Below are 16,629 nucleotides of genomic sequence, written 5' to 3'. Positions count from 1 at the left end.
GACCTCTCAATCCTTTCCTCAAAGGAAAGATGAGCCTGGGAACTTAAATTAATAACTTTGCTAGACACCAAATATCATGGTCTTAATAAAGATACAGGATTTATGGCTTTTTACAACAACCTTTTTTTGTCCTATGACTGCAAGGGTATTAATGGGCCACTTCACCTTGAATGGTCCCTTAGAATATGTGTAAACGATTTATGCTAAACAATTTGTTCTACCTTGTACTTAGCTGTGATGCTCTGAGCATCTTTCCAAGCCCTGAAGAAGAGCTCTGTGGAGCTTGGAAGCTTGTCTCTCTCACCAACAGAAGTTGGACCAATAAAATATATTACCTCACCTACCTTGTCTCTTTAAGATAAACCATTGCTAATTCTGGAGTTGAAGCAGGATGGCAACTTCTGTGTTTCCTGTGGGAACCAGAAACCATCTTCCTCCTGAAAGGTAAATTTGGTGATTATGTTTTTCAGAGGAAATGGATGCTGCCCTCTCTTTGAACAATAAGGCTATGTTTATGTCACGGAGGTCATGGAAGTCATGGAATTTTTGACTTCCAGAGACCTCTGTGACATTCTCTGCTTCAGCCCCAGGGACTGCAGGACTCTGGAGCTGGCAGCCAGCAGGGCCCTGGCAGGGTTACAGCAACAGGCGACATCAGCAACAGGGGCCCCCCTGCAATGTTCCAGTGACAGATGACAGACTCCTGAGGGGGTTCTCCTTGGGGTTCCAGTGATGGGTGACAGCCTCGCAGGGGAGGTGGGAGAGAGAAAGCCTCGGGCAAGTGGCTGGGGGTGTCCTGTTTTCTCTTTGGGAAATATGTTCACCCTGTAGCTCTGTAGCGAGGCAGTGAGATACCCCACAGCCCCGCTGAGGGATGAACCTCCCCTAACACCAACGTGGGCGGAGCCCCTGGGTCCTGCACCCGCCCCTCAGAGGTCACGGTGCAGACCCAGAAGTATAAAAGCCCGCCTGCAGAGCTCAGTTGAGAACCAGCCGCCGAAGAGACCAGACGTCTGTGGCCGTGCTCCCACTTGGGAGAGGGCAGCAGACCGCGGCCGGCCTGAGGACTCACCAGGCCAGCCGAGCCTACCCCGAGGAGGAGCCGAGCCTGCCCCGTGCCTGCTACCCCGAGGAGCAGCCAAGCCTACCCTTCACCACCTACCCAGAGGAACCGATGCTGCTGGAGACCGCCGAGGACACTGGCACAACCCAGGTACCCTACGAGGGGGAGTGTGGAAGTAGCCCGGGGGCAGCTGACCCCAGTCTGGCTGCAGCACTGCCAGAGCCTATGTCAGTGTGTTGCGGCCAGGATCCCCACTGACAGCAGCGAGTTTCCGCCGCTGCTAGGGCCCCGGGCTGGGATGCAGTGGAGTGGGAGGGCCTGCGTCCCCCCTGCCACCCACCCCTTGGGTGGCAGACTCCCCCTTTCCCTGGCCTGGAGAGGCTGGGACCTCTTGCTTATTGACTCAGCCCCTGCTTAAGGGCCTGAGTTCCTGACTGTTTGGTTGCTGCCCCGCCCTGACCTAGGGCCTGGGCTGCTATTTGACTGTTGACTCAGCCCCTGCTTAAGGGCCTGAGTTCCTGACTGTTTGGTTGCTGCCCTGCCCTGCCCTGGGCCTGGGTTGCTATTGGACTATTGACTCAGCCCCTGCTTAAGGGCCTGAGTTCCTGACTGTTTGGTTGCTGCCCCGGCCTGGGCGTCTGTATAGAACTATTGGCTCAGCCCCGGCCTAAAGGGCCTGAGCCCCTAACAATAGGGTTACCATATTAAAACATTTAAAAAAGAGGACACTCCACGGGGCCCCGGTCCCGCCCCCGGCCCCGCCCCTTCCCCACCCCCGGCCCTGCCCCAACCTCACCCCTTCTCCGCCCCCATTCCAACCCCTTCCCCAAAGTCCCTGCCCCAACTCTGCCCCCTCCTCTGAGCACCCTGCATTCCCCCTCCTCCCTCCCGCTCTGATCTTGGTTGGGGGTTGCTAAGTGCTTCCCTGCTCCCCACTCACCCCGCAGCCCCTGTGCCCTTGACTGCCCTGCTCCTCCTCATCCTGCAGCCTCTGCACCCCCCCGCCCCTGCAGCCTCTGTGCCCCCTGCTCCCCACTCGCCCTGCAGCCTCTGCACCCCCCCGCCCCTGCAGCCTCTGTGCCCCCTGCTCCCCACTCGCCCTGCAGCCTCTGCACCCCCCCGCCCCTGCAGCCTCTACACACACACACCCCCGCCGCCTGCCCTGCTCCTCCCGCTCACCCGGCAGAGGGAGAAATGCAGGCTCCACGTGGAATCAAACACAGCCCCGCTGCTCTGTGGGGGAGAAGGGAGCGGGGGAGGGGGAGGGACTCTGGCTGCTAGAGGCCCTAGTGGCTGCAAGCGGCTTTCAATCAGGCCAGGCATCCAATCAGCCGCACTGCACGAGGGGAAGGGGGAAATCCCGGACATTTCTACTTGATTAGAAATCCCCCCCGGATGGCCATTTAACACTGAAAAAGCCGGACATGTCCGGGGAAAGCCGGACGGATGGTAACCCTACCTAACAATGGGTTTGCTGTCCCCCACTACCGCAGGACCAGACTGACAGTGAACTACAGCGAGGTGGTGGGATACCCCAGAGCCCTGCTGAGGGACGAACCGCGGCCAAGCCCCATTACAGGCTCCCAGCTGCCGCAGGCAGAGGAGGAACCGGCCCCACAGCTCCCAGCAGGGGAAACCATGGAGCTTCAGCAGCAAAAGTCACAGACAGGTTACGGCTTCTGTGAATTTTTGTTTATTGCCTGTGACCTCTCTGTAACCTTTACTAAAAATAACCATGACAAAATCTTAGCCTTAACAATGAGTGATCTGCAGGGCCCAGACTGCTGACATGGTGCAGGTCTCCCTTGTTTCCAGGTACTACATTGCATTAAAACTCAGTTAAAAATACTTACGATACTTTACTAATGTTGTTTCTCCACAGAGGCAATTGCTGTAGCCACTGCAGGAATGTTATTGGATGGGAGGGGAAGTGCCCATGAGACAATTAATTAAGATTGGCTCCCCATGATGAACACGTTTAAGAACCTCTGCAGTGAAGAATCGGAGATGAGGAAAGCTGGTGGATGTTGGACCTGAGATCAATACAAAGGGATTGCAATGAAATGGCTACTCCAAAACTAATTGCTTAGTTCTGTAGGACATTTCAGCAGGGAAGAATCTAGGGGGAGTTTGAGGTCCCAAAGTTTCTGTATCTACATAAGTGTCTTGCGTCATTTAAGCAAGAATTATTGACAACCAGGGGATATGGTGATGCTGTCTTGCATTTTAGCTTATAACAGAACCATGTTAAATTATTGCAACCTTTGCAGCTAGGTGTGATTCTCTGCCCAGTAGCAACATCGGATAAAGAGTCTGCATTCTTGGCAGAGGAGTCTCATTAATTTATCTGGACATTTTAGAAAAGGCAAGTACCTTCCAGCCTGCTGACTAGATGGCAAGCGGTTGATGGTAAGTTCATTAAAGACAGTTTGTTTAATCAACCAGGTTAACTGACAACTAGTGAAATTGGAAATGCTTTTTTGGTTGAAGATGGACAAAGGGTCAGATTTTCATAGAATTAAAGAGCCATAGGGTTAGAAGGGACCGTGGGTCCATGGGTCATCTGGTCTAATCCCCTAACAAGATGCAGCATTTGTTGTGTCAAAACCATCCAAGACAGATGGCTATCCAGCCTCCTTTTGAAAACCTCCAGTGAAGGAGCTTCCACAACCTTCCCTAGGCAGTCTGTTTCTTTGTCCTCCTGTTCTTACAGTTAGGAAGTTTTTCCTGAGATTGAGTCTAAATCTGCTATGCTGTAGTTTGAACCCATTGCCTCTTGTCCTGCCCTCTGTAGCAAGAGAGAATAACTTTTCTCCATATTTTTATGGCAGCATTTCAAGTATTTGAAGGCCCTATCATGTCCCCACTTAATCTCCTCTTTTCCAAACTAAACATACCCAGTCCCTTCCGCCTTTCCTCAAATGGCTTGTATTTCATCCCTTTGATCAACTTTGTTGCTTGCCTCTGGAACCTTTCCAGTTTTCTACATCCTTTCTATACACTGGAGACCTAAATTGGACACAGTACTCCAGCTGAGGTCTAACCAGTGCTGAGTAGAGCAGTACTATCACTTTCCGTGACTTGCATGCTATACTTCTGCTAATGCAACCCAAAATTCCATTTCCTTTTTTTTGCAACAGCATCACATTGCTGTCTCATGTTGAAGTTGTGATTCATCACAACTCCCAGATCCTTCTCAGCTGTGCTGCTGCCAAGCCAGTTTTCCCCTATTCTATACTTGTGCATTTGTTTTTTCTTCCCTAAGTGTAGCACCTTACATTTGTTTTTGTTGAATTTCATTTTGTTTTCTATAGCCCAGTTCTCCAATTTATCCCTTTGAATCCCTTTATATTTTAGCTCTATCCTCCAAAGTGTTTGCAAACACCACCACCCCAGCTTTGTGTCATCTGCAGATTTGTTCAATATGCTCTATTCCTACATTTGTGCCATTAATAAAGATGTTAAATAACACCGGACACAGAACAGATCCTTGCTGAACCCCACTGGAGATCTCCTTCCAGTCCGACATCATTCCATTAATAGCTATTCTTGCGGTTGTTTAACCAATTATGTATCCACTGAAAGGTAATTTTACTGAGCCCGCATTTCTCCAGCTTACTTATCAGAATGTCATGTGGGACTATGTCAAAAGCCTTTCTAAAATCCAGATCTATTATGTTCACCAAATTCCCCCCATCCACCAAACCAGTTACCCTGGCAAAGAAGGAAATCAAGCTGGTTTGGCATTATTTGTTTTTAGTAAATCCATGTGGGGTGCTAGTGGTTACCCCTTCATCCTCCAGGTATTTGCAAATTGACTGTTTTATATATTGCTCTAGTAGCTTCCCAGCTATTGAGGTGAGGCTGACTGGTCTATAGTTCTTTCCCCCCTTTTTGAAGATATGTAAGTGACTGAATCATAGAATCATAGAAGATTAGGTTTGGAAGAGATCTCAGGAGGTCATCTAGTCCAACCCCCTGCTCAAAGCAGGACCAACACCAACTAAATCATCCCAGCCAAGGCTTTGTGTAGCCGGGCCTTAAAAACCTCCAAGGAAGGAGATTCCACCACCTTCCTAGGTAACTCATTCCAGTGCTTCACCACCATCCTAGTGAAATAGTGTTTCCTAATATCCAACCTAGACCTCCCCCACTACAACTTGAGACCATTTCTCCTTGTTCTGTCATCTGCCACCACTGAGAACAGCCGAGCTCCATCCTCTTTGGAACCCCCCTTCAGGTAGTTGAAGGCTGCTATCAAATCCCCCCTCACTCTTCTCTTCTGCAGACTAAGCAAGCCCAGTTCCCTCAGCCTCTCCTCGTAAGCAGAGCTGGTTCCAGGCACCAGCACAGCAAGCAGGTGCTTGGGGCGGCCAACGGTAAGGGGCAGCACGTCCGGCTCTTCGGCGGCAATTCGATGGTGGGTCCTCAGTTCCTTTCGGAGGGAACGATCTGCTGCCAAATTGCCATCGAAGAATTGCTTGGGGCAGCAAAAATGCTGGAGCTGGCCCTGCTCGTAAGTCATGTGCCCCAGCCCCCTGGTCATTTTCGTTGCCCTCCATTGTACTCTCTCCAATTTTTCCACATCCTTTCTGTGGTGGGGGGCCCCAAACTGGACGTAATACTCCAGATGTGGCTTCACCAGTGCTGAATGATGATGCAGTGCCGACTGAAGATTCAGTTAGGTGTCTAATGGAATTTTCAAAAGCTTTTAGGCATCTAACTCCCTTTGAAATCTTTGGAAGTTAGGTATCTTAGCTGCATAGACATTTTTGAAAATCCTACTTGGTGCCTATCTGAATCTTCCAGCACCTAATACCTTTGAAAATGTGACCTGAGGTGTCTTAATGCTGTAGGTCCAATTTCTAAGATTCTAGGAAAGCTGGAGAGAGAAAGAGTAGCTTGATATATATCAAATATCTTGAAAGAGAGATGTGACAAAGGTATAGATTTTCTTCTCCAATAGTAGAAAATGCAACTGAAAAACATGTAACGGCTCCATAATAGTTTTAAATGTTAAATGGTATGTATTATAGTCTAGTTTGTAAACTTGATCATACGAGTCCTGCCTCATTGACTTAGTGGGGCTGCTTATGTGAGTTCAAGGGCTCATCAGCATCCAGGCTGCACAATTTAGCTCTGTGGTGGGGAATTTCATCTGGACACTAGAGGGTGCTCACATTAAGCCCTGAAAAACTGGGATTGGTAAACCTTGTAATTAATGTAACTATATTTGCTAATCATAAATTACTACATTATTTCCCTTGTGTGGCAATGAGTTCCATGGTTAATTCTATGTTCCATTGAATACTTTTGTCTGTATCAAATTTGCCCTGCTGGAGGAAGCAGAAAGGGTTGTGGACACAAGGTCCTAGCAGCTATTTGCCTTTTTTGGCTTCTAATATCCCAGAAAGGGCAGATGTCATTAATTTCAATAATTCCCACTTCACTTGTGATTCTCCCCCCGTCAGAATCATGGAGGCTTTTGCTACTTACAACCCAAGGGTGTTTCATGTAGTAAATCATGATCTATTTAATTTCTCAGCAGAAAATGACCATTGTGCCATCCAATGTACAGTGAAATCAATAGAAAGTCACCCCTTGACTTCAACGGCCTTTGGATCAGGCCAATAAGAAGGAGTTTTCATACCTCACTCTCTGCTGGGGGTTGAGTTCTACTGCTGGTTTGGCCAAAATATTAACCTCCTGCCATCATGTTATTATAGCAAAGAAGCCACTCGCTTTTTCCTGTTGGAGTTCTGAATGGCTAAAAGTGATGCCTGCGGGGACCATATACAGTGTGGCTTTCAGTACATTGCAGGCCCTTAAATTTTACCCAAATATTACTATATAAGGCCCAAAGACTAAAGCATTTCAGTCCTCAGGGGACTAATGTGGTACCACAGACAGAGAACAGGAGAGACCAAGATGCCATCAATGCCCAAGGCTCCTGAAATGGCAGGGAATTGATTGGATGAGCCAGGCCCAGGTGATCCCAGCACATGATCCATGCCTCATGCTGCAGAGGAAGGTGAAAACCCGCAAAGGTCCTTGAGTTAATGCTGAGATTATCTGTTTCAGGAAGATGGCCCTTGCCCTTCATGAACATTTGGATCACATTGCTCACAGCTGGACACATCCAACTGCAGCTGCATTGGAGTGGAAAGGCAGGGATGTGCAGTGAGCTGTAGGGATGATGATTAGTGCATCTTTCCCAGCAAGGCTGAATTGCTGAGTTGGGCACAGTGAGATTGAGGATGGTCCAGTGGTTCAGGTACTATCTTGAGCTTTAAGAGCCCAGGGAGCAAGTCCCATCCCTGCCACAGTCTGTATGTGTGACCTTGGACACGTCATTTAGCTACTCCGTGCCTCAGTTTCCCATCTGCCCTACCTCATAGGGTTGTTGTGAGGACAAATTCATTAAATATGTTTAGGTGGTTAGATGCTATGGTAATGAGGACCATATAAGTACCTTGGTTATCTAGAAGATAAATTGGGGCTCATCAGTTCTCTCTTTGGTCAATCAGGAAGAGTCAATCAGCAGATAACGCCTGTGCGGACAAAATGGCTGGGGGAAAATCACACCCTGGTGACTGAGTTTGTTCTCTCAGGACTAACAGAAAGTCCAGAGATGAAGGCCATCTGCTTTCTGCTCTTTTTAGTGATGTACCTGATCACCCTGGTGGGAAACCTTGGGATGATCATGTTGATCAGGGTCGACCCCCGGCTCCACACACCGATGTACTATTTCCTCAGTAATTTGGATTTTGTGGATTTCTGCTACTCCTCAACCATCACCCCCAAGATGTTGGTGGATTTCCTAACTGAGAGGAGAGCCATTTCATGTGGTGGGTGCATTGCACAGCTGTTCTGTTTTGTGCTCACAGCGAGCGTTGAATGCCTCCTGTTGGCCGTGATGGCCTATGACCGTTACGTGGCCATCTGTAACCCACTACTCTATACTGTCAGCATGTCCCACAGAGTCTGTGCCCAGCTGGTGGCTGGCTCATTGGCTTTGTCCATGCACTGGCACAAACTATCTCCACCTTTCGACTGTCCTTCTGCAGCTCTAATGTCATCAATCATTACTTCTGTGACATCCCCCCACTGATAAAGCTCTCCTGCTCTGATACCTACAGCAATGAGATAGTGCTTTACACCTTTGGTACATTTCATGGCATCGTCACATCACTGGAGATTCTGGTCTCCTATATCCATATCATTTCCACCATCCTGAGGATCCGGTCCACTGGGGGCAGACGCAAAGCCTTCTCCACCTGTGCCTCCCACCTGACAGCTGTCATGATATTCTATGGCACCACAGTCTTTATGTATGTCAGGCCAATTTCCAGTTACTCGCTGGACCGGGACAAAGTGGTCTCAGTGTTCTACACCATGGTGATCCCCATGCTGAATCCTCTTATCTACAGCCTGAGGAACAAGGAAGTGAAGGACGCCCTGAAAAGGTTATTAGGCCGAGTAACAGTTTCTTGACAGGTGTCAGTGCAGCAAAAATGTTGGTGAGATAATAAAGAAAAATCTTGGGCTGAGTTTATTATTTTCTCTGTTTACTTCATGTAATTTTGGGTATTGTCTGGTGTGAAAACCCATGGTAATCAGAAATTGAATAGACCTAAATTAAAGAGAATTGGATTCACTTTTTCACCCTGAACCTGAACATTAAGATGAATGCAAGCATATCTGCTAACATACTTCAAGGAGCCTTCATGTACCTAATATATGAGGCACACATATGGCCTAAAGGAATAAGTACAGAAATGGAAGTCCTAAATTTGAATCACTGGCTGTATTTTGCTGCTTCATATAAAGCATTCATTAAAGATTCTTTATAAAGATTCATTAATTATTTCAAGAGTGGAGTCAGAAGCAGAATTTCCACCCCCTCAGTGGAGATACCATGGTGCATCATGGGATGTGTAGTCCAAGCAAGGAGCCAGGCCCATCAGAGAGAATGGGGTAGTGAAGCACGCAAACTACAACTCCTATGAGGCTCCATGGCACCCTAGGTAGATGCATTTTAGTGTCAAATTGACTTGAAACATTTTTTGTTGTTGAGTTTAGTGTTTTGATTCAGGTTGATGGAAAATCAACAAAATAATAGTAAAAAAAGTCTACAACATCCATTTCCAGCCAGCTCTACTCATGACTTAACTTTGAAGAGGTAACATGGCACAGGGGTGCTAAACATTATTATATGGCCATTAACTGTGGGACTCTCTGCTGCTGGACAGTGCTGAATAATGTGTCCGAGCAAGAATATTTTTAAGGCTTATTATGAAACAATCCCTTTAAGATAGAAAAAAGATGTGTTGGCCCTAAGTGACATGAGGTACATATTGGCCCCTCGCAAACCCTACAATCTATATTGAGGGAAGTTAGTCAATTTACTTACCAATTCTGTGCTACAAAATTCCTCTATCTTACAAAGTATTTGCACAGACCATGAATTCATATCCCTTGTAAGAGACTATAGCTGGATTTTGTATAAGAGCCCTCTAAATACTAAAAGTAGAGATTATAATAGGAGTCTTTCTTTCTTTCTTTCTTCTAGGGATCCCATACTAGTCTTTACCATAAAACAATTACATACATACACTCAATTAGCAGGTTTCAGAGGGGTAGCTGTGTTAGTCTGAATCAGTAAAAACAACGAGGAGTCCTTGTGGCACCTTAGAGACTAACAAATGTATTTGGGCATAAGCTTTCGTGGGCTATAACCCACTTCATCAGATGCATGGAGTAGAAAATACAGTAAGCAGGTATATGTATACAGTACATGAAAAGATGGGAGTTGCCTTACCAAGTGGGGGGGTCAGGGCTAACGAGACCAATTCAATTAGGGTGGATGTGGCTCATTCCCAGCAGTTGACAAGAAGATGTGAGTATCAACAGAGGGAAAATTATTTTTTGTAGTGACCCAGCCACTCCTAGTCTTTATTCAGGCATAATTTGATGGTGTCAAGTTTGCAAATTAATTCCAGTTCTGCAGTTTCTTATTGAAGTCTGGTTTTGAAGTTTTTTTGTTGAAGATTGGTGACTTTTAAGTCTGTTATTGAGTGTCCAGGGAGATTGAAGTGCTCTCCTACTGGTTTTCGAATGTTACAATTCTTGATGTCTGATTTGTGTCCATTTATTCTTTTGTGTAGAGACTGTCTGGTTTGGCCAATGTACATGGCAGAGGGACATTGCTGGGACATGATGGCATATATCACATTGGTAGATACTTGTAGATCTACACTATTACTAAATTAGGTCAATTTTGTAGAAGTCAATTTTTAGAAATCGATTTTATACAGTCGATTGTGTATGTCCATACTAAGCGCATTAAGTCGCATTAAATCAGTTACCATGGCTAGCATCAACTTACAGAGCGGTGCACTGTGGTAGCTATCCCACAGTTCCCGCAGTCTCCGCCGCCCACTGGAATTCTGGGTTAAGCTCCCAATGCCTGATGGGGCAAAAACATTGTTGCAGGTGGTTTTGGGTACATGTCATCAGTCGCCCCTCCCTCTGTGAAAGCAACGGCAGACAATCGTTTCGCACCAGACACCAGGAGCATTAGAAGAGCACAGCAAGGCGCGCTGCACATCAGAGAGGCTTTGAAAACCAGTTTCATGACTGGCCAGGCTTCGGTGTGACAGTTGTGTGTGTTTTTCTTTGACGCAAACCTGCCCCCTTTGCTGATTTTAATTCCCTGTAAGCCAACCACCTTCCCCCCTTAGAAATAAAGTAACTATTGTTTTGAATGCGTTATATAGGAGGTCATACTTGATTATCAGAATGGTCCCTTCTGGCCTTATAATCTATGCATCTGTGTGGGAATGAAAAAGGTTTTGAAACCATGCATTGTTTCTTTATTAATTAAAAAAAATGAGATAATGGACAAGGTACCCTGGGTGGGGTGGGGGAGGAGGGAAGGACAAGGCCACGCTGCTTATTGTAGCCACACTAAAAATCAAACTGTTTGAATGACAGCCTTCTGTTGCTTGGGCCATCCTCTGTAGTGGAGTGGCTGAGTGCCCGGAGCCTCCCCCCATGCATTCTTGTGGGTCTGGGTGAGGAGGCTATGGAACATGGGGAGGAGGGTAGGCAGTTATGCAGTGGATGCAGCAGGGGTCTGTGCTCTTGTTGGCTTTCCTGCAGCTCCAACAGACGCTTCATCATGTCCATTTGCTCCCCCAACAGACCCATCATGTCCGTTTGCTCCCACATTAGCCTCAGCATCGCATCCTGCCTCTGCTCTTTGCGATCACTTAATTCTTTCCTGGCCTCTGCCACTGAAGGCCGCCGTGCATTAAGCTATGCCCTATAGGAGGACTGCATGAGCTCGGAAAACATGTCATCGCGAGTGCATTTATTTCACCTTCTAATCTGCGATAACCTCAGGGACGGAGATGATAAGGGGAGCGTAGAAACATTCTACGCTCTACGATTTGGGGGGACTGCATGGTCACCTGTGCTGCTGAGTTCGCCATGCTGACCAAACAGGAAATTAAATTCAAAAGTTCCGGGACTTTTCCTGTTTACCTGGCTAGTGCATCGGAGTTCAAAGTGCTGTCCAAAGCTCCTGGAGGCCAATAGTGTCGATTTGTGTCCGCACTACCCCAAATTCGACCCAGCAAAGTTGATTTTAGCGCTACTCCCCTCGCCGGGGAGGAATACAGAAGTCGATTTTAAGAGGATCTCTTGTGGCTGTGAGAGTGATTATGAACCCATAACTGGGCTGCAGGTACTCTTGAGTTCTGCTCCCAGAGTTGGCCACTGCCTCATTTTTGAATAAGGGTTTGTCTACACCTGAGAATTAATCCAGAATAAGGTAGGATGTGAATTTAAAGTGGATTAACTATTCCTGGTTAACTCCTTGTGTGGACACTCTTATTCTGGAATAAGCATGCCTTCAACTGAATTAGTTTAATTCACTTCCAAACTGGATTAAACTAGTTTGAAGTAAGGCACTTATTCCAGAATACGATAATCCACACACAGTTAGGCTACATCTACACTACAGGGGGGAGTCGATTTAAGATACGCAAATTCAGCTACATGAATAGCGTAGCTGAATTCGACGTATCGCAGCCGACTTACCCCGCTGTGAGGACGGCGGCAAAATCGACCTCTGCGGCTTCCCGTCGACGGCACTTACTCCCACCTCCGCTGGTGGAGTAAGAGCGTCGATTCGGGGATCGATTGTCGCGTCCCAACGGGACACGATAAATCGATCCCCGGGAGGTCGATTTCTACCCGCCGATTCAGGCGGGTAGTGTAGACCCAGCCTTAGTCAGGAATAGCAATTCCAGAATAACTTCCTGTATAGACAAGCCCTTAGTCACCCCTCTTTTTTCAGCCTCCTGTTCCCTGTTTGGAAAGTGGAGAAAATCATCATTTCCTGCAGAGCTGTCCTGAAAGTTAAAATGTGTATAGCACATTGCAAGTGCACAGAGTGTGTAGTCTTAGAGAACCAATCATAGGAATGTGTTTGTAGCCAATGATGTATTGTTGTTAAAAATTATCAGTGAAACCAGGCTCAATTATTTTTGTTGATTCTCATCCAACCTCCAGATGTCATGAAATTACTGCCTGATGTACAACCACCTGCTTCTTGCAACAGTTGCCTGTGAGGGCTAGTATGCTTTGTTGTACCTCCCATCTCCCTTGTCCGTTGTGCTTTTTAATCACAGTAATGCACATACAAGTATCTTTTCTCAGCAGCCTGGACCAATGAATTGGAAATATTACATTGGAAATATTAAACTCAGTGGCATCTGAAGCTGCTCTCTTTTATCACTGATAAATTCTGAACCAGCTGGGAGCACAATGCAGAAGTGTGAAAAAAATGTTAGAGGGTGAATTTACTTTTAATTATCTTTATAATTTAACCAGGGAAAGGTAAACAAACAGTAAAACAATGAAAAAGTTTCCTCACTTTCATTGCCCATTGGAAAACAGTTACATAAACTGTTGGATGGTGGGGAAGAACCCACAATTTCAAATCAAAACATTTTGTTGGTGCTGAAATTTTTGCATGAAAAATTTTGATTGCCAACAAAACCCTGTTTTCCAATGAAAAAATATTTTGCTGGAAATTTTTTTGACTCGCTCTATTTCTCATTTATTAAAGTGCTGTAGCGTTAAACGGAAATGTCCTTGCAAGGGTAGCATCATTAACTTTGAAGATCTACCATGCCTTGCACATGCTCTGTAAGATTCTGAGTGGCTGGCTATTTTACTTGTTTGGTGGGCCTTTTCTCTTGTGGACCAGCCTCCTCATTGAAGATTCTCTGGAAAACCTCCTTGAGGGGCTCTCTCAATTGCCGTTTCCCGTGTCTCCCAACTAAGAAGTAGATGAAGGGGTTGATGCTGCTGTTTATGCAGGGCAGCAGGATAACTAAAGACATAACAAAGAGGTGTATCATGGTGTGACTAAGGAAGGCCATCAGCACTATGACCCTCAGTGGAAGGGCGAACATGAGGAAGAAAAGGATGGTGACCATAATGACAATATAGAGCTTTGTTGATTGGTGTCGCTGTGAGCTACACCGGACCTTGATGAACAGGGTCAGGCTGGACAGAACCATGAGTGGAGTGAAAATCAGGAAACTCAAGACACAGCTGAATATGGTCATTTTGGAACAGTCGTAGTCATTGATGCAGAAATAGCACTCCAGTCCAGTCACCAGGATGGAGAGAGCCCAGAGCAGAGCACACACAATGGAAGACAGGTTTTTTGGACGGTGACATCGGTACCAGATGGGGTAAAGTACGGACAGACATCTCTGAACGCTGATGGCTGTCAGGAGATACAGGCCAGTGTTGTATATAAACAGCGCCACCCATTGGATTGCCTTTATGATGACAAACCCTCCAAGAAACTCCATATGTAAATATAAGATGATAATAATCAAGAAGGCAACCATGCACAGGAGGAAACCAAAGTCAGCAATGGCCAAGTTGAGGATGTAGATGGTGAAGGGGTCCTTCTTAATGCGGAAGCCGAGGAACCAAAGAACCATCCCGTTCCCCACCAGCCCGACCAGGCAAATGAACAGAGAAATAGAGCTGATCACAACTATCGGAATGAAACATTGATCCTGATCTGCATCTAGGTCTGTGTCATTAAAGCTACTGGAATCATTAAATAATACGCAATAATGCAGGCTTATCTTTCCAGGAAGCGGGGATGTCGTGATAAGCTCAGTCATATTGAAACCTCTGCTGCAGAATGACAATTTCCAGCTCCCTCTTTATCTCTCTCTCGTAAACACACCTGCTAATAGAGATAAGAGGGACGTGTATTAGCGACTCCTGATCATGGTGGGAACTTGGATTTGCTAGTAATTAGTGCCCCTCCCTGTGCCTCTGAACTGAAATATCCAGATACCAATGAGCATTTATTAGAAATACACACACAGATAAATAGAAAGGGGAGACTTTAGAGGATTTTTGGTGCAGAGAGTGACAAGGCTGGTCTTTCTTCTTTGGAAACGTCAGGGCACAAGATAAAATGAATGTCAGAGACTGCAGTCCCAAGTAGATCAGCAGTGAGGTGGCAGAGCTGTGTGTGTATATTGTGGGGAGATCAGGATTGGAATAGAAGTAGGGCTGCAGTTCAGGATTGAGAGACATTGGGAGAGAAAGGGGCAGAGAGCCCAAAGTGGCAATAGTAGGAGCGGTTTTGTGAGTCAGGATTAAAGCACATTGGCAGGGCAGGGGCAAAACCCAGATCTGGAATAGCAGAGGGCTGGGGGGATAGGATTGACGGGCATGGGCAGAGCTGTGGGAATGGAAGAAAATATAGAAAACATCAGAGGGCAGAAAAGAGGATAATTTTCACCCACAAAATGCTCACCTTCCCTCTGATTCTCTGAGGTTTGAATTACAGTTTTGCAGAAGCTGTGGTAAAGCAAATCTGTTAGAGAAATTCCTTACCTCTGGCTTCTTATCAGTTGCTCCGTGCGGAATCAATTACTTGAACGTTTTGCAACAGTGTAATTGTTATTAAGAGACTCAGAAGTAACCTGTAATTTCCTGTTCCATGTCCAACAAGTCACTCCAGCCCTAAATCCTGGCCACCAAATGCCATGTTCACACTATGTAGAGCCAAACATAGCAATCTTTCCACCACGATTTCTTCTCTTTGTTACTGAAAGGTCTCATAAAGTTGGTAGCAGGGCTCTGCTACTTTAATTGCTTCCTATCTCCTTTTTATGGGCAAAAAACACTGACTGAGCAGGTTTCCTAAAGAAATGGAGAGCCACTTGAAAAATCAAGGCCATAAAATATTCCAAGGAAATTTCATAACTGGTCCGAGAGTTTCTGACCTTGCAAGCTAACAGCCAGTGTCTCACATCCAATTGCTGAGTCAATCAATTGAGAACCTAGCAAAGAACCACCTCCAACTCCACCCATTCACTGTTGACATCAGGGAACCCTGCTGGTTGGGGACATTACACGGAGAAAGCATTGGTCACAGTCATGAGAGATGTCCTCTTCTCATACACAAGGGACATTCAGCCATACTTACATTGCTGGATCAGTAGTTTTTTTATATCCTCATTCATGGAACACTGATCTCCCATGTTGGAAGGGATAGTGGGAATAGAACTGGACAAAATTTTTCTGCCAAAACTTTTCTTTTCAGTATTTTGTGTTGGTTTCACCAAATTATTTCAACCATCTTTTTGATTCATTCAAAATTTCAGAAGCTCTTATTTTTAGTTTGACATTATTTTTTCCTCAATTTTTTGGAATTGCCAGTGAACTGAAGAATCCATTATTCACACATTTCTAAGTGGAAATGCTCTCAATGTCAAATGCAATGTAATATCACACATCACGTTGTTTACAAGTTTCAGAACTATACATGTAATGATTCCACTTAAAGACATCTGCAGAGATAGAACCCAGGACCATCAGCAAAAGCACTTGAGTTAGAGGAATAATTCATGCAGCTGGAAGTAGCAAGCTGCTTTCCTCTATGTTGCCCTGTCACTAGAGGGAGACCCAATGTGTAGAACACAGCTAATTTACCTGCATACTGACAGATAGGTTGAAGATATTCTGCAGGATTACTTGCCTCGCATCCCACAGACCTTCTGGGCTGCAGTAGTAGAGTTCTTCTCCTGTGTATCTCATAAGTTTGACAGCAAAAGACTTCCTCTCCTGCATTTGCCCACAGGGAAAACCCTCAGTCCACACAACTTGGCTCTGACCTACCATGCAGCCTAGTGCCTCAGGAGCTAATCTTTACTGTCTTTATTACATAAAGGGGCTTGATTGCTCCTTCTGTTGAGCAAGAGGGAAGGTGCTTTGCAAATCTATTGGCTTTAAGGAGGTCAATGATTGTTCCTGGGTCCAAGACTGGACATCACATTCAAGTGTCCATTGATTGTAGATATGCAGATGACAATATATCAGGACACTATAAGTAGTTCCTCACCCGCAGGACCCATCCATACTAAGAATATCTCTCCCTTCCTATCCCAATCCTCAAAACTCCCTCTCCAGCTGATTTAGGGATAGATTGTGACATGGGCTACATACCATGC

At 46.0% G+C, this 16,629-nt stretch overlaps 1 protein-coding gene and 1 pseudogene across 1 annotated transcript; one reads left to right on the top strand and one right to left on the bottom strand.

Annotated features, from left to right (window-relative positions):
* The first annotated feature begins 391 nt into the window (after positions 1-391).
* On the top strand, positions 392-8,557 carry LOC135978991 (olfactory receptor 5G9-like; annotated as a pseudogene).
* Positions 8,558-12,671: 4,114 nt separating this feature from the next.
* LOC135978992 (mas-related G-protein coupled receptor member H-like) lies at positions 12,672-14,672 on the bottom strand. Its single transcript, XM_065579652.1, has one exon. It carries the CDS (start codon positions 14,281-14,283, stop codon positions 13,303-13,305), a length of 981 nt encoding a protein of 326 aa, XP_065435724.1. The 5' UTR covers positions 14,284-14,672; the 3' UTR covers positions 12,672-13,302.
* Positions 14,673-16,629: the final 1,957 nt, after the last annotated feature.

Source organism: Chrysemys picta, unplaced genomic scaffold (genome assembly GCF_011386835.1).
Source record: "Chrysemys picta bellii isolate R12L10 unplaced genomic scaffold, ASM1138683v2 scaf599, whole genome shotgun sequence".
NCBI lineage: Eukaryota > Metazoa > Chordata > Testudines > Emydidae > Chrysemys > Chrysemys picta.
Note: the sequence above shows the minus strand (reverse complement) of the source record. Positions and strands in the feature narration are given on the sequence as shown.